Source organism: Armigeres subalbatus, chromosome 1 (assembly GCF_024139115.2).
Source record: "Armigeres subalbatus isolate Guangzhou_Male chromosome 1, GZ_Asu_2, whole genome shotgun sequence".
Lineage (NCBI taxonomy): Eukaryota > Metazoa > Arthropoda > Insecta > Diptera > Culicidae > Armigeres > Armigeres subalbatus.
Window position 1 is genome coordinate 318365024 of NC_085139.1, and position 22276 is coordinate 318387299.

The window sequence follows — 22276 nt, forward strand, 5'->3', positions numbered from 1 at the left end:
CCTTCACTCCTCCTTGTACTTAAATTGCCAGAATTGTTCGGAGAAAAAAACTGGTTTCGATTTATTTTGATAAAAAATTCCCAAACAATTCCGAAGGAAATTTTGGAGGAAGTTCTGAAGGAATACCTGAAGAAAATTCTTAGAGTCTTGAGGAATTTTTGGATTTATCCCCGTAGCAGGGTTCGTAATGCTCACTCAATCTAAGGAGTACAGGATGCTCCCTCACGAAAATTTTCGGGAAAGAAACACAGCCTGGAGAGTGATAACCATTTTTCGCTCACTTCGATTGCCGCCAAACGTTGGTTTGCTCTTTTTCTTTCATATTCGACTCTTCTCGTGGCATCATACATGCAAATTATAGTAGGTAGCTTATGTGGAACAAATAACTTAACGCTTCCATACAGAGAACGTGGTGGTGATGGCTAAAGTAAGCGCATCCCCACAGCTATTTGTTACTATTTTGGGTTCGAATCCCGGCGCGGCCATACAATTTTATAGTTAAATTAATGATTTCGTGTGTGTTACTTCTACGTGAAGTTAAACGATTTACAATGATGATGTCATATTAGAAATTTGGAGACAGTACTCGTCGATAGCAAATCCTTCCGCACGCGATGGCATATGAGCAAGTCAAACCACCTTCCTTTTGCCAGTGGAGATATATCAGCTTCCACACTGATATTCTTCCCTCCCCCTTCATACGGGAGCTTGGCAGAAGGAAGGTCGTGCGATATGTGCCATCACAAATATTGCCCTCCGCTCGCTTTCAAATCGACTTATATAAAAACATTCTTCATGCCTGCCGTATCCTAACGGAACTATCAATTCTATACTTTCGCCTCTAATGCTATCATGAACATGTACGTCCAAGTTTGGAAGATGATATTAGCATTTCCATATCATTGCAATTTTATAGTTGTTCTGCGATAATTCTCGCGAAAAGTGAGTGAGAGGTAAAAGGGACGAAACGGATTTTCATCTAATAAGCAAGATTTTCATTTATCTTCCAAGGCTGATTCTAGAGAAAGCTCGCTTAACTTTTCAAAAGGACCTAAGTAAAATTTTTTTATAAATTAATTTTAATAGCGCAATCAACAGAACAACATGAAAGCTATTGATGGCAGTGTTCAAATTAATTCATGAACAAAATGTTACTTAGGTACTTTTGAAAAGTTAAGCGAAAAATGTTTGATGGGTGAAAGATGATCCTCATCATAAACAACGAAAAAGATTCTCACTTGGCCCGAAAAACACTTGCTTTGGTCTCATTGAAACGAAAAGTCGAAACCCTGCCCCGTAGTAATTTCTGGAGGATTTTCTGAAAGAATCCTTGGAGAAAATTCCGAAGGAATTCTTGGAGGAATGTCCATTGAAATTCTTTAAGAAATTTAAGATTGTTGGCTATTCGTACGGAGATATCCGAAAATTCGTCCTAGAATTTTGAAAGCAAATGGCGGAGAATTGAAATAGATGAATATCCGAGGGAGAGCAGAGACACTTACGCGAAGCCCGAGGGATAGAGAGAATCTCTTTTCAACAGTGTAATCAAACAGACTAATAAATAGATACGCAATACTTTATTTTGATAAACAATTCCCAAATAAATTTCTTGGTTTTCTTGATATAATTTCCGAAGAAGATCCTGGAGGAAGTTCTGAATGAATTCTTGGTGGAACGTCCAAAAAACAAAACACTGAAGAAGTTTTCAAGTAGAAAATGAAATACGTATCTGTTGATACAAAAGTGAATATAAAATTCCTTAGTAAATTTTTTTTCCTAATTCCTTCAGAAACTCATTGAAAAATTCTGTTCGAAAATCTTTGCAGGTTCTCTTTTGGTTATTCTTCAAGAATTGAGTCGGAAGTTCCTCCAGGAATTTCTTCGAAATCTGCTTAGAAAAGCCATCAGGAATTAATTTGGACATTCATCCAGGAATTCCTTCAGAAAACCTTCCGGAGAGGTCTTTTTTTTGTTTTCAGAAACCCCTTTGGATCTTCCTCTAGGAAGTCCTTAAGGAATTTCTTCAGTAAATTTCTGCACGAATAATTCCGGAACGAATTCTAATTTGGAGGAATTAGTTAACTTATTTTCAATTAACCTTTTGTCTGTGCTCTGGGGTCAATATGACCCCAGGCCACTTTGAGTGGCTGCCATTTTTTAGTTTTTAATCGATTCTCCTAATTTTTGGTAGTTTGGTAAAACTCACCGAGATCTGTCTCCTAAGTGCAAATTCGCTTGAAAAATCTTGAAAATATGTGCTACAGTGTACTTTTTAAAAAAAACTCACGTTGTCTGTGCTCTGGGATCAGATTGACTCCAAATTGAAATTGCTTTAACTTTTTTTATTGTTTGGCCAAATTTTTGATTTTTGCGGCTGTTTCGAAAGATAATTTAATCATCTTTCAGGTCGTTACCAAAGTTTGACAATAGGTGGGCGGGTACATCGCGGGGAGGAGTTTTCATATGATACGATAACACCTATAATTTCCTCAAAAACAAGCAAAGCATAATTGTAAAAATTGATTTTGCTTAATTTTTGACGTCCTTTGCACCAGTTGTCGCACTAGTGGTCCCAATTTGGACAGTCCCATAAGAAAACAATGGGATTTGCCAAATAAGGAACCAAAATTAAGAATAGTGCCATAACTGGTGCATGCGTTCCTATTATGGATTAATCAATTTTGAGGATAATAACAAATTTTATAGTGGTTTTCACAGCTGTTCTAAGGAGCAGGAAGTAAAACCTTTCGCTTGATATATAAAGTTCACCCACATGCCTTTTACTTATTTTTTAAAAATAGTTGTTCTTAGGTATGGCGACAATTGGTACACCCACCCTATATGGAATTTTCCAGATTGTGAATATTCTTATCGCACAAATTTAAAACTTGTAAAGATGACGTCTTTTACAAAGTTCGTCTGGTGGGAATGGACTGGCATGTGACGGAAAACGTATTTAGGAAATTTACAAATAGGCGGCGCTAGTGTACTTGCAATATTCTTGCATGTTTGAAATATTGCTGTAGCTTGAGATCCCTCATACCTACACTCAAGTTGTGTTCGGCTACATTGTTCATTGATGTCCAGGACTACAAAGTGGTGCTCAATATAATGAGCACTTCTTCCAAGATGCGGCGCTAGTAACAGCTCACTTTTGAGTATATTGTTCCATGTGAGATCTGATGTATTTTGGTTTGTAGCATTTTTTGCAAACATGAATGTTGTGGTAGAGTCCATGAAAAGTTTTCTTTGCATCCAACCTGCTCCAGCGATGCTGCAAATAATATAATGCGTTTACAAAATATGTTTTAGGTCATCCAAGAAAACCCTGGAATTAAGGAATGTAGACCCAAACTACATGCGTAACCAAAGATCAGCTAATTTACCGCCTAATTGTAAAATTCCGTCACAAGACAGTCCATTCCCACTAGACGACCTTTGCTCAAGACGCCATTTTAACAAATTTTAAATTTGTGCGATAAGAATATTTACAAGGAAGAGAATTCTATATATCGGAATTTCTTGAGTAGTCTAAAATAATGAATTCAATTATACCACCACCTAGCGACCAAGTTCCAAACTAATCAATGCCTCATGCCAAAGCACACGCCTGCCTGCATAACCTTTTTGAAAAAGTGTAGTTCAAAATGGGTAGGATTTTTAGATTTTTTTTTTATTCCTTTCTTTATTTGTTAGGCACTCTGTGTTACTTAACCGCTACTGTGCCGAGGATCTTATGTGGTATTCTGCTGTACAGAATCCACACAGAATCTATTTTTAGATTTCCATTACCATTATTGTTGTCGGTGCCAGTCCATCTCGTCGTGAGTCCATTGTGTCCGTTGTCCATGTCGTGTATCCATTAGATCAATGCATTGTTCTGTTGCCATTTATCCGGGTAACGTTGGAGGAATGCCTCCGAGAAGAACAAGTTGTCAGTCGTCATCAAGCAGCCGTGACGGTAAGGCGCGTACTTCAAACGCCACCGTATGGGCTGCGGATCCGGCGACTGACGAGGGTTTGGTGGAGGGGCTGGGAATCGAACCCATGACCATTCGCTTGAAAGGCGAACGTGTAGCCAACTACGCTACGGGACCCCCCATGGATTTTTAGATATAAGTAGAAAAATCATGAAAAATTACTGTTTTTGTACCCTTGTTAACTAAAACCCCTCCTCGCGATGTACCCGCCCACCAATAATCAATTTTTGGTTACGACCTGAAAGATGATTAAATTATCTTTCGAAACAGCCCCAAAAATCGGCCAAACAATAAAAAAGTTATAGCAATTTCACTTTGGGGTCAATTTGACCCCAGAGCACAGACAATGTAAGTTTTTTTGAGCACAGACAGAAGGTTAAAAAAACACTCAAACAATGCAATTGTTTGAAAAAAATGAAGAAATGTGCAAACAAAATTTCCGAAGATTTCTTAAAAATTTCAGAAGAGATTTTAGAAAGAGTTGTTAGAGGAATTTTAATCGAAGATCTACATGAATTTCTGGAAGAGTTGGTAAAAGAATTTTCGTAGGAATGTCCGAAGGAAGAATTTCTGGAGAAAGTTCTAAATAAATTTCAGAGGGAAATTTCAAAAGAATACCAAAAATATATTCCAGAAGAAATAAAATAAAATATATTCAGAAGAAATTCTTTAAGAAATTACTGGAAGATTTTTTATTAGAAATTCCTGAAGTAACTTCTAAACAAGAATCCTAAATCAAATTCCGAAGGTTTTCTCTTAAAGGGATTTTCGAATGTGCCCGTAGGTATTCCTATAGAAGTTCTTGAAAGATTTTCCATGGCCATTTTCTAAGGAATTCTTACAGGAATTTTCAAAGGAGTTCCTAAAAAAGTTTTCGAATGAATTTCTAAAGAAAAATCCCAAAAGACTCCGTGAAGGAATTTCCAAGCAATCCCTAAAGTAATTTCAAAGGAAATTCCTGAATGGACTTTTGGAAAAATTTCGGAACGAATTTCCGAAGAAAAACCCAAATAAATTTTCAAGGGAATTCTTAGAGGAAGCTGTTGGTGCAACCGCCAAAGTAAGTGTCTCCACTTTCTGTCTCTCCCGCAATTCGTAAGTAAAGTCGAAATTGGCACCGCCTTCTAGAGAGTAATGTCGTTTTCGATTTTAAACCTGGGTCAGGTCCGACCCCGACTCTGAATAACCGAACGAAAAACGAATCGGGATCGAGTCAGTATGATGGTATTAGTGAGAACTTAATCCCTATCATCTGTTTTGTTTTCAATTCGCACTTTTATCAGCTGGCAGAAACAGACATATTTTAAATACTGAATTTTGTTATTAGTGTTCTTTTTTTCTTGTTTTATGAATTATGGGGGAAATCAGAAGTTTCTTCTGTTAATTGTTCAATGACTAAAATGACTATTGATCCATCAATAAATTAATGTGATTAGGAGCTTGTGACGAATGACGACGGCAATGTGGATTGCCGTGAAAGAATGTATGCCAATCAGTGTTTCCCGATAAACTATTATGCTGATTCTATATGGCTTTTTGGGTAACAGTGATTGTGTTACAGTAGATTTGAATTATAAATTATGTCATTGAAATGGAACAGAACAAGAAAATATGAAAGCAATTGAGATTTGGGGTCTTTTATTTTAAAACAAATAATCAAATCGCACAAGAATTGAACAGTATTCTTTTTTGCTTTTTTTTCTTTTTTTTTTTGCTATTTTTCCCCCAAGAGGGGACCCTTCGGGATAAGAAGCGATTTCTTCAGAACTGCAAAAACCAAATATACAAGAGAGGCAAATCATTTTTCACTACATAATCTAAACAGGAGATTCAACATAATAAATATCAATGGGATAAAATATGTCTTTGTCGGTTTTTTAATGAATTCCAAGTAAAAACCCTTCTTCCACTCAAAAATTATGCTCAATTCGTATAAAAACTGTTCCTAAATAAACATTTGAATATATTTGTGAATAATCATTTATAAATAAATACAATAAATTTGTTGATGTCAATATAGTTGCCAAAGCCTTATAAATGGTTAATGCCAGGGTTAATACATTATGTTTATATTCTTCAAATCCGTAACCTTGAACAAATTATGCACAGAACTGCAAAAATGAATAAAATAATAGTATGAACATTTTAGTATAAATAACTTCATAGCGGCAGATACTCTGATACGCTATTTTCCCATTGATAGAGCAATTATACCTAAAGTATATGTTCGAATACACAACGTAATAGTGAATAAATAGCAGCTACCTTCTCGTCACTGCATTTTATAAATCACATTTTCAACAAAATTTTCAACCCTCATTTTGTTTATAATGGAGCTACCATCTGAGGTAATCAGCGAAAAATGTGTCGATATCTGAATGCGATTCACCATCAGAGAAGCTTGAAGACAGCACAAAATTAAAATAATCCATTTTTGCGTGGAAAACAGCAACAAAATTGATAAATTTAACAAATGAAACGAGCAAAATCAAATACCCATCCGTGTCTTTTACGTTTTCATTTTCCTTTAGCGTAAACATAAACACCAGTTTGACAGTTTGTGTTCGAATGTATTGGTGAACCAGGGATGCCAGATACAATTTTTATAAATCTGTATCAATCTCAGCAAAATGTCTGTATTTATCTGTATGAAGTTTAGAAGGTACAGGAATTAGAAAAGGTCTCAATAATCAAAAGTCGGTGTAAGACTTAGTCGAGTCAAGAACGAGATTTTGAAGACAGGTAAGGTTGCTGTTGAGGTCGAAATAAGTCTTTTGGAAGTTACTGTAAGTTACAATCCAGTGGGCGCGGTCGGTAATAAAGTTAATTAGTTCAGTGCGTGTTGGCTCTTGTTTCGGACGGCAGAACGATCGCGCGATTTGCCGAAATTTTGTGTTTTGTTTTGTTTCCCTTAGGACGGTTCGTAAGTAAATTAATGAATGTATTTTATAACTTTTCCAGCATATACTGTTATTGACAAACGCTCTATATTGTCGAATAGAGCTCCTTATTATTTACCTTTCCCACTAACACAAATTTTCCTTCCCGAGACATCTATGAAGGTAGTATGGGTTCCCTGCATCTTCACTAGTAGATGTTGAACTAACATTCCTTCCCTTCCTTCCGTGATTGTAAGGACGTGGCCAGGTATACAACTGCTACTGTATAGGAAAAGGTACTAATCCCAAGTACCAATTTGCGACAATATACAGTAGATTGCTCAATTCAAGCTCTGTCTGGTAAGGGGGCGGGTGTCGCGGGAGAGGGTTCTCTTCGTCGACTTCCCCTCATTTGAATGAAAGTGACAGGCAGGGAGTTTCTTTGCAGTTTATCACCTCAGAATGCAAGTTCGCATTGTTTTCTTTCGTTCTGAAGTGATAAACCAGAGAGAGATCTGCTGCTTGTCACTTTTGTTTAAGGGAGAGGGGGTCGACGGGGAGAGTCTTCTCTTGCGACATTCGCCCTTATTCCGGATGGAGCTTGAATTGAGCATTGTATAGCCACCCACGATTTGTACAATCACATATGCTATGCTATGCTATGCTACTGTAAGATACAATCCAGTGGTGGAGTTAAATGGGATAATACTATCTCGTCTTATGACAAATGAAGATATTCCACTACAAAGCTCTGAATAATGTTCTTATCTATGCGAGGTGAACCGGCCCAGGGCCGAAAACCTCACTAATAAAGATAATAATAATAATAATGTTCTTATCAATATGTATGTTGTTACATTAGCATAAATTGATAATACTTACGTAATTTTCTAACTGAAAATCCGTTGGGAAGTCCAAAAGAGTTCGGTTCGTAGGAGAGGCACAGAAGGAATGAATCCGTTTATGACCTGAAGAACGGAACGAACATCTTTTGGGCTTACAAAGTTACAAACGGAGAACCTTTGGTCTTTCGAACTTTTTTGGGCTTCTGAACGGAACCCTTTTGGTGCTTTTGAACAAAATCCTTCTCGCTCTCGAATGGAATCTTTTTAAGCTTCGGAATCCCTAAAAGGATATCCCTTGTTCTGAAACAAAACAAATCTATTCAGAAGTCCAGGTGGCCCAACTCGGAATTCCAAAAGTATTCCTTTCGAAAGTCTTAAAGGAATCCGTTTGAAAGTAAAGTCCAAAATAATTTCGTACAAAAGCCTATGTTCCATTCGGAAATTCATAAAGCATTGGTTTTGGAAGCCCAAAAGAATTTCGTTCAGAAATATAATAGAATACCTTCCAGAATTCCCATTGATTTCGTTCGGAAACCCAGAGAAAGACCTCGTTTTTGGTTTACTCAACGAAGCTCTTTTTGGCGTTCGGAAGGAACTCTTATTGGTTTTCTAAACGATTCCTTTTGCGGTTCATAACAAAATCCTTTTACGGCTTCGGCAAAAAAAAATCCATAAGTATTCTAATCGGAATCCCTTGTCCAGAAACTAAAAAAGATTCCGATCAGAATGGATTAATTTTGGATTTCTGAATGGAATCTTGTTAGGTTTCCGAAAGGAATCAAATAATATTTCCGTTTGAAATTCTAAAATAATCGTGTTTGGAACCCAAAAGGGATCCCGTTCTGAAGCCAAAAAGCATAGTCAAACAGACGTAACAGCTAGAAAAATTTTAGTAAAAATAAATCGCCAAGTTACTTTATCACCATACCGTGTGTATGTTGCACAAAATGTTGTTTAGTAAAACAATGTCAACAGACGGCGCTAGTGTGAGATGTCAAATCTAAAGATATACCACAGACAAACAGACATAACACTCGTCAAATTTCCATCGTTTACTGATTTACTGGTCAATTCAAATAATCATTAGTTGGCCAATCGATCACTCGTGGCGCGCGCATCGATATTGCTCGAGTTTGACGTTTGCTCACTACCGCCATCTGGTTCGCGATTTGCCCAACTAACTGAAATCAACAGATGTCGTTAGTGTTTGAACGACGATGAATTTGATGAGTAAATGTTCAATGTGTTATGTCTGTTTGTCTGTTTGCGTGCGCCTCTAGGTGTGAAACATGTTCAGAGCATGGACGGTAGAAATTCCATCAGTGTTACGTCTGCTTGTCTGTGCTAAAAGGCTCCGCTAGGGATTCCATAATGATATCGTTTGGAAACTTTATAGAATTCCGTACGAAATCCCCATAATGGTTTTGTTTGAAAACCCAAAATGGTTTAATTGAAAAGGGCAACAGGATTCTGCTTGGCAGCCTAAAGTTTTCAAAAAACTGAATGTCTGTAAAAGTCTGTAACTTCAATCAAAAGTCTGTAATCTGTATGATGTCTGTATGCAAGACAAAATGTCTGTATAAATACAGACATGTCTGTATGTCTGGCATCCCTGAACCTAGGTTGGATCTCGATAAATCGGCAGAGCGAACCTCATTCATTTTGGGTCGGATCTGGTGCGGATCGCGATCAAACCTGAACGAATAACCGAACACGGAAGAAATAAACTACCCAATAGTGAGTTTGATTCACTCAACCTCTTTCACACCGAAGCACTGGATCGAGTTGAGCGACTGATGGAATCTTTCGCTAAGGCTGCAGTTGCACGCTACCCAAACCAAGTGTATGCTGGTACCTCAGCACCTCAAGTGATAGTGCAACAACAGCCTCTGAGAGCATCATACCAACGAGATACCAACGTTCGACGGTAAGAGGATTTGGTAGGTCGCAGCCGCGACCCCGACGCTGTCAAGTTGCAACATCTAGACAAAGCTTTAGCACCAAGTGTCTAGTTTGAGTGGGATTTAACCGTCCCACAAGATAGCTACCATCCGCTCTGGAAGGAGCACTGAGTTTATGCGACGTAGTGCAAGGATTGGAAACCAGCGAATTCCCGAGCCGGACTAGCGCTCCTACAGCCTCAATAAAGAAATAAAAGAAGTCGACCGAAATCTAACCTGGCAACAGGTTAAAGCGATAGCCGGCCAACGCTCAGGATGGAGATCTTTCAAGTCGGTCCTTTGCACCACCGGAGGTGTACAGGATCCATAAACAAGATAATACGTACACTAAAATTACGCAGGTGTACGTACTATCGAGGTATGCCTGTATTCACTCTTTTGCCTCATTCCGGACAAGCAGGTTCTTTAAAAAAATGTGTCATTTACCCTTTCGCATTATTTTGGGTAATTGCATGCTTTAAAAACCCAGATTGATCCACCTAGCAGTGATGATGCCTTTCTCGTGCATTATAAAATATATTGAAAGAATCACATTAGAAAGGTCAAAAAGCTCTTTAGGAGAATAGATCACATGTTTTCGATCATTTTGCATGCTTTTGCATTAGTTAAAATGTATCGCCACCATTTTCGGAAAAAAAATTGTTTTGGCTTTTGGATTTTTTTTCCAAGTGGGGACCCTTGGGGAAAAAAATTCTCAATAATGCCGAAATGCAATGTCCGATCGAGCCAATATTCAATAGCAAACAATGGGACCGCATTCCCCGTCGAATGCAACTTGTTGCGAGTAAATCGGATAATGCTAAGTTACAAAAAGTGTGTCTACAAAATTTGTACACATACACACATACACACACACACATACATACATACACACATACAGACATCACCTCAATTCGTCGAGCTGAGACGATCGGTATATAAGAATCGGCCCTCCGGGCCTCCTATCAAAATTTTGTTGTTGAAGCAATATTATAGCCTTTACGTACACTTAGTGTACGAGAAAGGCAAAAAGGAGACATTCACTCTCTCGCATTATTCTGAGCAATCGGCGATGAGCCAGCCTCGGGCTGAAAGTCTCCTAAATAAAGACAAAAAAAAAATATTCTGAGCAAGCACGCTTCACAAGAAGTTGACATTTACTCTCCCATCTTATTTCCGGCAAGTGCATAATTTGAAAGAAAAAAATAATTTCTCGGGTACTTATTCAAAAGGACGTATGTGATTTTGTAAACATAGATTCAAACGTTGGTTTCTCAAATCTGATAGCACTCCCACGCAAACCATCTCCTCAGACAGGTAGGGGAGGCTTTGGCTACCTGCTGTTGATGTTGGTTTGCGTGGAAGTGCCATCAGGTTGGACAAATCGACGTATGAATCTTTGTTTACAAAATCACATACGTCCTTTTGTACCCGAGTACCTGAGATTTATTCTCTCGCGTTGTCCCGGGTAAGTGCGTGTATTGTATTTAGCGCATTAACATTATTTGTCGAGAAGATATTTATTTCAGTTTCATAGACAGGGCATGTATTAAAGCTATGGGCTTCGTGGCCGTGCGGTTAGCGACGTCAATCGTCTAGAAACGCATGTGCTATGAAGTGTGGGTTCGATTCCCGCCCCGGTAACGAGGAAAGATTTCGTGATCGAAAAATTCTCCACTGGTCCTCTGGGTGTTATGTATCCGTTGTCTAATGCTAGGTGTTAAGTGTTCAGTCTGTACGACCTCTGGTCGAAGACGGTGTTCCTGTCTATTAAAGAAAAAGAAATAATTGCTTATACTGAAAGTCACACTACGTTTCGACAAATTTCTCGTGAAGGTCGTAAAGCCAGATTTGCTTTCATTCTCTCCGCTGGTCTCTATATTAACACCGTTTCTGGCATTCGCTCTTTCGCATTATCCCGAGCGCTCCCGACTCAAATATTAGGATAATGAATCGCCTGCTTTGACGATGCTTACAGCGGCACACTAGGACTTAACTTTTGGGAATCAGTATGGCGAAAGGCATCTAATGTTTAATATCTCGAAAATAAGCACCTTAATCGAAAAAATATTTGGTAGGCGTAGTGGCGGACCTTCCTACATAACTCGTACCAAATAGTTTTTCAAGGAAAGTTCTTGTTGTTGATAAAATCCGCGTTAGATGTCTTTCGCCATACAAACTTCAGGTGGTTTACTCACGCTGGCTGTTTTTACATATACGATAGCGCCTGGATGCTAGCAGGTTTTGAAACCAACCACTGTATGTGATTCATTGTTAGCATATGCAAAAGTAATAATTAAAATGTCCGGAGACGAGCCAGCCTCGGGCTGAAAGTCTCCTTAAGACAAAAAAAAATAATAATAATTAAAATTATTGCGTAATACATTTATATGATTTTCGGGGTAATTGCCTTTCTGGGTAGTGACCTTTCGGGGTACTGGGGTTTGGGATAGTGACATTCGGGGTAGTGACCTTCGAGTTAGTGTCATAGAACCGAATTAGATATGAGAAGCTTATCAATCTTGTTACTGAGCACACGTCTTTCTCTATAGATTAAGTTGTTCTAAAACATGTTATGATTGAATTCGAAAAAGTGTTGCAAATCACCCCGTTTGACGGTATCATGCATTGGACGCAAACCGGACATGGGAGTCAACGGGTGGGGTACGTTGAGGAACAAGTGGGTCCATGATGTCAAGACCAAGTCAAGTCAAAATAATCGAATCCATATGCCTCCTAAAATTAATGGAAAATAATTAGTTCGATATCAACATGTGTTAAGAAAACAAACCCTCGTATTAGGCTTTTCAATACGTAAATGAATGAAATTTCGTCAAACTCGGCCAAGTAATGATGTAGGAAAGCCGAGCCTACTACTACTGTGCCCTGCAATCGATTAAAATCTTATTTATACGGCGAGAAGAAGTCAGCTGATAAGAAATGGGTTTGGCTCGCTTCGCTCCGCTAATTCGTAATCATCTTCATATACGACGTCGACGACGAACAGGTTGTTTGCCCGCATTCAGCTTCACTCGCTCTTCGCTAATGTGTGAATTCCACCTACCGACGCGACGCGAGCGAGAGGCTATTATTGATTTGATAACAACAACAACAGCTGTGCGCAGGAAGTAGGCAAAAGAAGAAATCGTCATCCATTTTTTGTCGCTTTTTGTGGTGAGCCATTTATCAGAGCGCTCGCGAGAAAAACAACGCGAAAATGCAACGCGTGGTGCATTGCATTTTGACGTTTTGACTTTCGTTCGGTGTTTCACGGCAACCCGTTTTGCAACCACAGGCACAGCCAGTCGAATTTTAGAACAATGTCACTCAACTTTGACAATAAGTCGACTTATCATCAATTGATTCAAAACCAAATGATTAGGGGTTCAGCGTAAGGGGCTGTCCCTCCTTAGCCCCACCTTTCGTCTACCCTTACACGATTGTATCTTTTTCTTGCTCGATTGTTGTTTGTGTAGTTTTGCTGCGCTGCTCTGTTCATCGTCGCACGGCCTTCGGTCAAGTTGTTGTTGCTGCTGCATTATAAATCTATTCGACGTGAGAATCGAGTGCAGCAGCGAATTATTTTTCCTCGCGCCCCGAAAATATGTCACCTGATACGTACGTAGCAATGATATGAGCTGCGAAACAAAGAACTTTGGGATGTGCAGTTGCTAATCTGTCGATGGGCAGGATATAACGTCACCGAAGCAATGTCTCAGTGACATTAAGCAAATCGATGTATGGCTCGCAGAAACACGTGCATTCCTTTTGTGCGCTGCTGCTGCCATGGCTGGATATAAAAATAAGAAATGATGCAACTCGTGTCCTTCCTCTCGCGTTCGACTTCTGATTTCTTGACGAGGTTAGAACGATCTCGTGGCATTCATAGGCAAATTTTTGATAATATGCAAAACCTGCCATTCTTTGATTAATTAGCAATCAATGAATAACAAGTACTTTGCCACTAGTTCTGTTTTTTCTCTTATTTGATGTTGAACAAAAAAAAACATTTTTCACCTCATTTCTCTTTGTTATTGGACTTCAACATAAATCTGATTCCTGTATGAAAGTCTGGGGTTTGCTCCAGTATCGGATACAAAGTGAAAAATGGAGTAAAAGGTTATCTTTTTTTCCAAGGGCACCGTGAATGTCAATGTCGCGACTTCCAAAGAAATTCCAGAAGACAAAGAAATTCCTTTCCGAGTAACACCAGAACATTGTTTTCTTCTCCGTACCTGCATTAGCCAATCTGGTCATCTGCGAACCGGAACTGTAGGCCATCGTTGAACAGCCGACGACCCGCACTCGGACCCCCCGATTCGCGGCCTGGATCAGCGCGTCCCCAATGCTGGACACGGTAATGATGTACATTCCCAGATTCACGGAGACACGCGCCCGGTCCAGCAGAGCCACAATCCGACCGACGTGTTCCGTCGTAAAGCTGGCCATCGTCGTTCCGGGCGCGTTCGCCAGGGTGCAACGCTCGTTCGTAAAATACACCTCGTTCATGTGACTGGAGGCGCGTTGGCGAGCCCGACGTTGCTCGCAGTACGATTTCCAGCCGAGGAAAACCTCGTACAGCACTTCCGACCCGACTGCGACCCCGAGAATGACGGCCGAAACACGGACCCATCGTGGCACAGATTCGAACATCATTTTTTCGTCACTCACTATACCGACCGATTTGCGTAAGAATGGTTCCAAAACACTCCCGTTCCGATTCACGGCGAAAACCCGGACTGCTGGCCAACTCACGCGGTGTTCCAAAATCGCGAAACGCAATAAATTCGCACGATAAAATGCAACCACGATAAGCACACGGTCAAAGGGAACTTTTTTTCAGTGGCCAGGGCAGAATGCACTTCACTTCACTTTTCACGCGACCGCAACGACGGGGAAAAAGAAAACAAAACTCGGCTGCTTCTCGCGAGATCTGTCACTGTCAGATGAAAAACGCATCGCAGCGCTGCAAGTGGGGTGTTTTTTCCAAAAGGGTCTCCCGCGGCCAATCAAGATTTTTAAAAATGCGGCGCCCACCTCTTCAAGGGTAATAGAATTTTGGGGAAAATTTTATACTATGTTCACACTAAAGAGGCTGCACAAAAGATATTTTAGTACTACACTGGGTGGTGCGGATAGAATCGATTTGGTTGTCAAACTGAAGCCAAAATTTTCTATTGTGTCGGAGCCAAACATTGAAGATTGTGGTTATGTTCGTTTTAGCTCTTATATTGAGAAGTATTGTTATTATTTGTGGAAAAAATAAAAATAAACATAGTTTGAGTTTTGCATTCTTTGTAACAAATATATTCACATTATATTTCGAGTGGATTATTAGTAGGACTGCAACTAAAAAGCACTCGTTACGAGATTTCACGAGATTCAGCATCTGATTGGAGCAGGAATGTATGTAAACCATCGTAAAGTCATGTAGAGTCTCGCGCATTCGTGCGCCTTCATGCCGGATGGAAAGAGAAATTCGAAGAGCGGGAAATGTTTGACAGCCGGAGAACTGCAAAATAATTCTGCTTATAGGATTAATTTCAAAATATCCCGCTACTCGCTTGAGAGCAGAAAAGCGGCTCTATCCGCAGCACCCAGGTACTACACAGCAAAAAAAGTTGTTGAATATTACATCGAAATCGCTGCAACCCGTTGAATCCCTCGATTTTTGAATATTACACTGCTCGACGTACTCGTGAGCTTGCTGTGTTTGTGTAATAAACAAGAGCGATGTAATTTCTGCCGATGTAATAAATAAGATGATGTAATCGAAGCGATGTAAATGAATGTTATGTAAAATCGTCCTTAATGTTAATTTTCAAAGGGGGGGAAATTTTCGGTTTAATTTTTATTGAATTTGAATCTAAATAATAATTTATTGTTTTCATTTTATATTTTCTATGACATGCAATTTGAACAAAGAAAATTGATGTTATGCTCACAGATTGCGTTTTTTTTTTCTAACGCTGAAGCGGTAGTGCGATTCAGCAGATTATGTATTGCTATTCATTTCACGGTGGGTGAGCATTATCCACACACCGATAGAATTATGTACTATAGTACTAGTACTAGTAGACGTTCGATAACTGCAAGTCATTTAACTGCAATGCTTTTCAACTGCAATTCGATAGTTGCAACAGTTTTGCAGTTATCGGATCGCTAAACGTCAAACTCAATGACAGCTGCATTGCGCTGCTCATTTATATGCACTTTTATTTCAGATGCAATAATCGATTGACAACCATTTGACGTCTAGAATGCGTTGCAGTTATCGAACGGCATTCGTTAACTGAAAAGTAAACATTTTGCAGTTATCGAACGGCCACTGTACTAGATAAAGATTGTCGCTTCAGTTCCCTTTGTTCTGCTGTCCGAAACATGTGTGGTACACCTGTCAAATCGTATGGATTTTCCTTCTTTGACATTTTGCTCCCCTATCCTCGCCAGCAAAGATGTTTCGGACAGCGATGACAGCGACAATCTTTATCTAGTAACTAAAATATCTTTTGGCTGCACTCATAACAAAGAGATGTAGTGTCAAAGTTGGAACAGCGCATTTTCTGTCAAATCGGTTGTTCCAATCGAGCACAAGGTTGTTAAAGGTAGGAGTATTGCGTCTCTTTGTTTTCAATCCAGGCTCGTTAGTTCACACTAGGAGCCAGTAATAGAGTAGAGTGGGGCAAGAGTACGCACTTAGTTTTCAATCGATCATGTGGCCCTTATGAAGCAAGCTTCTGCATATCAAATCAGTGTCGATCAGAGGCGCGGTCACCTTCCGAGACGTGGGTAGGACAAATAAAAAGATTTATCAAACAGGAGAAAAACGAATTTGAAAGGAATAACTTGGGTATAAATTTTGATTCTATTAAAAAGCTATACTCTCCTTTATAGTCGAATCATGATTGGCCGAGAATCAACTATTCTCGAGACTTATGTCCAATTACTATTCACTAAACGCACATCTGTACAGAATAAACCTTGTCGATAGCAACTTATGTAGGTGCGGAGCCGATTATGATGACCAGTGGCGCCGGGAGTGGGTGGGACACGTAGGACATGTCCTACGCATGAAAATACTTGGATGGGACACTCGAAGCATTGTCCTACCCATGATTATGACAAGAACTTTAATACTAAATATCAAGTTAAATATTGATACAGTTATTAGATAACAAGAATCTGTAAATTAGTTAAGGAATCTTTCCTTTCACAGTTATTTAGAGGATTTACCTAATATCCAAAATATTTCTGGGTTTTGAAAAGATTTTTTCCTAAACAGTCTCTCGAGATTTTATTATGATTCCAGGACATCCAAAATTGATTCAAGGAGGCCTGAAGGTTTTCACCGCAAGAAGTCTAATTTTTTTTACCGTTTTCTGGTATTTCGTAAATTTGTTGAAAACTGTAATGGTCCTTGATGAGTCAGAAATATTCTTGAAAGTACATTTTTGAATTTTTGAAAGAAACCACACAATATAAAATGTACATTTGTTCTCTCTGCATTCACTACGCAAAAGTCCAAAATCCTGAGTGCCACAAATAATGGCATAAATACTCTTTGAGATTCATGAAGATTTCTGAAAATCCTTTACGAGATATGATAATCCTTTAAGGTTTTTGGTCGATTTGAAGTTACTAGTGTGGTCTCTAGCCTTAAGAAATTCCAATGGTTTCCTGAATAGTTAGAAAGATAGTGATATCCGCTTGACACCATTAAAAATCTGCATAAAATGTCTTGAATAATTTGAGTATTATACCAGGACATATCTCTTAAAGTGCAAAGGGATTTCTTTAAACCTTAAGATATTTCTTGAAAGTAGCTTGGATTACAGAGTGTTACAGTGAAAACATTTATGAAGTTTCCGTATGCGCCACGGGAAAGGAATAATTGGTTAGTTTGGAAGATAATCTTGGTAAGCGTTCAAAAAATCATTATTTCGGACTTAATTGTTGTGTTTCGGTTCATGAGCGATAGCACGATCCGAAATCTACTCAGCGCAATGCACGGCCGACGGCCTATGCGTCATGAGAAGAATCGTTCTTCTTTCGATCAAATCATGCGCACTACAGAATAATGATCTATCAAACATTAAATTATTTATCTTCTTTGTTTCTCGACGAGAAAATAACCACGCACGCACATTGCCTTCTGTATTCTGAGGAGGATCGCGCTTTTTTTTTCGATCGAAACGACGGGTACCACAGAAGCACGGTCCATCAAGCTTCTGCATTCTCTCTCTTGGTAGGCGATAGCATAGCTGAGAAAACTTCATAAATGTTTTCACTGTAACACTCTGTAATCCAAGCTACTTTCAAGAAATATCTTAAGGTTTAAAGAAATCCCTTTGCACTTTAAGAGATATGTCCTGGTATAATACTCAAATTATTCAAGACATTATATGCAGATTTTTAATGGTGTCAAGCGGATATCACTATCTTTCTAACTATTCAGGAAACCATTGGAATTTCGGAAGGCTAGAGACCACACTAGTAACTTCAAATCGACCAAAAACCTTAAAGGATTATCATATCTCGTAAAGGATTTTCAGAAATCTTCATGAATCTCAAAGAGTATTTATGCCATTATTTGTGGCACTCAGGATTTTGGACTTTTGCGTAGTGAATGCAGAGAGAACAAATGTACATTTTATATTGTGTGGTTTCCCAAGAAACTTTAAGGAATTCAAAAAATGTACTTTCAAGAATATTTCTGACTCATCAAGGACCATTACAGTTTTCAACAAATTTACGAAATACCAGAAAACGGTAAAAAAAAATTAGACTTCTTGCGGTGAAAACCTTCAGGCCTCCTTGAATCAATGTTGGATGTCCTGGAATCATAATAAAATCTCGAGAGACTGTTTAAGAAAAATCTTTCAAAGCCAGAAATATTTTGGATATTAGGTAAATCCTCTAAATAACTGTGAAAGGAAAGATTCCTTAACTAATTTACAGATTCTTGTTATCTAATAACTGTATCAATATTTAACTTGATATTTAGTATTAAAGTTCTTGTCATAATCATGGGTAGGACAATGCTTCGAGTGTCCCACCCAAGTATTTTCATGCGTAGGACATGTCCTACGTGTCCCACCCACTCCCGGCGCCACTGGTGTCGATGATTCATGTACTCTTCCTTTATGTTACCCAGTGGAAAAAATATTGAAATTATTGAGATTCGTTTTAGTAGAACCCTTATTGCAAGACAAGTGAAAAACGCACTCTTACCCCACCGGTGGGGTAAAAGTGCGCATCGGGTGGGGTAAGAGTACGCATTTATCCAATCATGTGTTTTAAGTATATATTAACACAAATAAGAGTTAATAACATTTAATTGATGTTTAGTGAGCATATATAAGGGAATGTTTAAACATCACTCTTAAAGGGGGAGGGGGTCCTAAAAATGTGCACTTTCATTCGAAAAACCATTGTTTTTTATATATACAAAAAACTACAGAGGTGAAAATATATATCAGGTTTCGCGTGGCGTATACAAAGGCATTTTCCTTAAAGAACGTCCACCAATCACGTATCGTAAAATTTAGCTATTTCATCACCCCTCCCCCCCTATCTTACACTATTTGTATGAATCCTCTAAAAATTATATGGATCGTCACACATCTCACAATCCTTCCCAGCTAAACGTTGCGTAATTTATGAATGTTTCTTTTGATTAAATGATTTCATTTAGATGAAATTGTGTTTTCGTACTATGTTTAGGTGTACAACAAGTCCTAATACAATTTCATTATTTCGCTTCAGTGCTTTGTTCGCTAAGTCCTTTCCAACACCGAATTACTTCAACTTATCCTAAAAAAATGGGGTTATTTCAAATTTTGTCCCTTTTTTCTTAGTTGTGGATTTTTACGCTTTGGAAGAAGTCTTATTTCGGCCGGAGATACGGGTTTGACATCATAACTTGAAAATTCATATGCGTACTCTTGCCCCACCCGTTCCTGCGTACTTTTACCCCACAGTCCCAAAAATTATTCAAGTAATGGTTTTGACTTCTTGGAAAACCAACCGGATTGGTGTTCTGTACCATAAAGTACTCTATTCAGTAGGTTATCGAAATGGTATAATGTTCACCTGATTGAACGTATATATGGTAATGAAATACTAGTTGCGGAGATCCAATTGTTTTTAGCAAAATGACCAAAAAGTTATCTAACTCCATATCTCCCTTGTTGTTTATTCAAATCGTTTACAATTACACATGATAATAGTTGTCCAGAATACCTGTCAAACTGGTACAGTGCTGCTAGTTTATCTTTTTTTATTACTTCAAAAAATCGAAAACGTACTCTTACCCCACGCGCACTCTTGCCCCACTCTACTCTACTAATGACACACTGGTGGTAAGTACCACACAGCAAAAATTATTGATTTTCAAATGCACATTTCTATATACAGTATACCCCCGCTTATCCGGACCTCGCTAATCCGACGACTCGTTAGTCCGGATCTCGCTAATTCGGAATTTTCCGGATTAAAAAATATCAACACCCATTAGAAACCCCGATAGTCCGGCGCGGTCCGGCCATACATTTGCGGGGGTATACTGTATTCGGATGTAATAATACACTGCCAGCAACTCTACCTAGTATCCCTACCTCCCCGTGGTGCTGGCCGGGATACGAGCAACCTTAGGGAACATCGGGTAACCAACCCCGGTGGGAACTATGGTCGTATGCTGACAGGGAAGGATGGGGGGTTTGCTCCTCTCCGGAGGTTCCAATCTTATTGAGCGTCTGTTCTCCATGTCAGGATCGGCTCACAACAGCGTCTGTTCTCCATGTTAGGGGCGGCTGAGCATCCAGCGTTAGTGCCAGCGAGGGACTCTAAGTGAAACTGTGCACCATGGTCCACCGGAAATGAAGAGAAATGGTCCTCCAGGGGTTAAGTGACAGGCCCTGCAAGCCAGCCAAAAAAAACTCACGCAACGAACAATCAACAAGGGAGTACGGACCGGAACCAACTTTTTTTTTTTTAATCTTTATTAAGGTGAAAAAAAAAATTGGTACATGAGATCCCATCTTAATCTTATGGCTGACGGGTGTCAGCTTCTCTTTTAGGCACTTCTTAAGGAAGGCCACGTCCTTATTAATACTAGCGATTGTTCTCATGTACCAAAAAGTATTAATAAGAAAGCAGAGTCCGAGTTCATGAAGACATCGATAAAGAGGCTGTTCTGGACCTATACTACGAGTGGACTGTATGCTTGAGTTTTTAAGGTCCAGAGCTACACTTCAAGGTCATCGACCTGACCTGTTCACTTGACATGCACTATCGGATACCGAATAGAAAATCACTTGTTTAGGTGAGACTAACAAACAGTTTATTCGACCGGGTTTCAAAGAATACTGATTTTTATTTTGATTTGTTCGAGCTACCGACCCTGTATGACCAGCGATCTTCCTACGGTACCTACACATATTGCTCTAGCGTCGAAACGATCATCCACGATGCATTGATTGAGTTTAAAATTAAAGAGAGAGTTAACTGTGATACTGATAAAGGGGCAGCGGGGCTAACTTGGTTTGGAGATTACAGATCATACCGCCCCCCTTGAAAGCAGCTGGTTTCAATCAGAACTTATTTCTAATTGCTTAGATTGAATTTAAATTTTATCGTAGGTAACATGTTTAACTTCACAAGATGCTACTGTTGCACATGGACTTGGTTGCTGTAGTGCTTGCTTCTGAGTTCCGTCGTCGTTCATTGATGAAATGGTCTTGTCTCGTTGCTTTGGGTGATATGCGTACTTCGATAGAATAGTCTTCCTTCTTTGGCGACGTTGCAGTGCTTGTCGCCACCGTGGTGTGATGTTGTCGCAAACGGTGATATCCTCGAAAAAGTATGGATGTAGTATACTGTGTGTAGTTTTTCCGAAACTGGAACAACTTACCTCACACAGGCAGTTAGGGTGCCTGATGCTCCTTCTTTAACTAGCGCCTGGTGGGTAGAAGTTCGTCGGATGTCTTCAGGATGTGACTTGTCCTCGATCGAAGCGATTAGCAGAGCTGGCCGGGCCCATTGCCAACCGACTGGGAAACGAGGAGATTGGAGAACCATGGTTGTCTCCAGACGATGGGGTGATAGCGGTTGTAGTGCTACCGAATACACAGGAGGGATTAATGATGAGCTTAACTGAGCAATGACCAAGTGGCCAAAGCGGGTGCCGTATGCACCGAGATTAGGAGTAGATGCGTTCTCCTAAGCTGAACTGAAGAGCTTCAGCCTTACCGTTACCAAGACAAGGGACTTGGACAGACACATACAGACGATACTTGACGAGACTTGACCTTTTACCAATTGCAGACTGACGGGTTCATCAAAATCACGAGGTTGGTGATACGTGGATCAAAATGAGTTGCACCTGGAGAGTGCCTTTTAATTGGAATTTTGCGGCAAATTTTCGTTGTCCCCAATAGGTAGAGGACAGACCTTCGTTATGCCTCTGTCGAAGCATCCATTTTGGGTGCGGACTGTAACGACTCGGATGTTGCCGTCGGTCCCGGGAAAAACCTTCACCACTCTTCCCAGTGGCCACCTCAGTGGAGGTACGTTTTCTTCTTTGAGAAGAACCATCGTCCCTATAGCGATATTGTTCTTCAATTTCGTCCACT

The 22276-nt window shown here is 39.5% G+C and overlaps 1 protein-coding gene across 1 annotated transcript in view; it reads right to left on the bottom strand.

Annotated features, from left to right (window-relative positions):
• LOC134207978 (mitochondrial cardiolipin hydrolase) overlaps positions 1 to 14595 on the bottom strand; it is a 417308-nt gene extending 402713 nt beyond the window's left edge. Inside the window, exon 1 of the mRNA XM_062684082.1 lies at positions 13880 to 14595. Coding sequence (XP_062540066.1) covers positions 13880 to 14300 — 421 coding nt within the window. The 5' untranslated portion in view covers positions 14301 to 14595. The remainder of the gene's footprint in view (positions 1 to 13879) is intronic.
• Positions 14596 to 22276: the final 7681 nt, after the last annotated feature.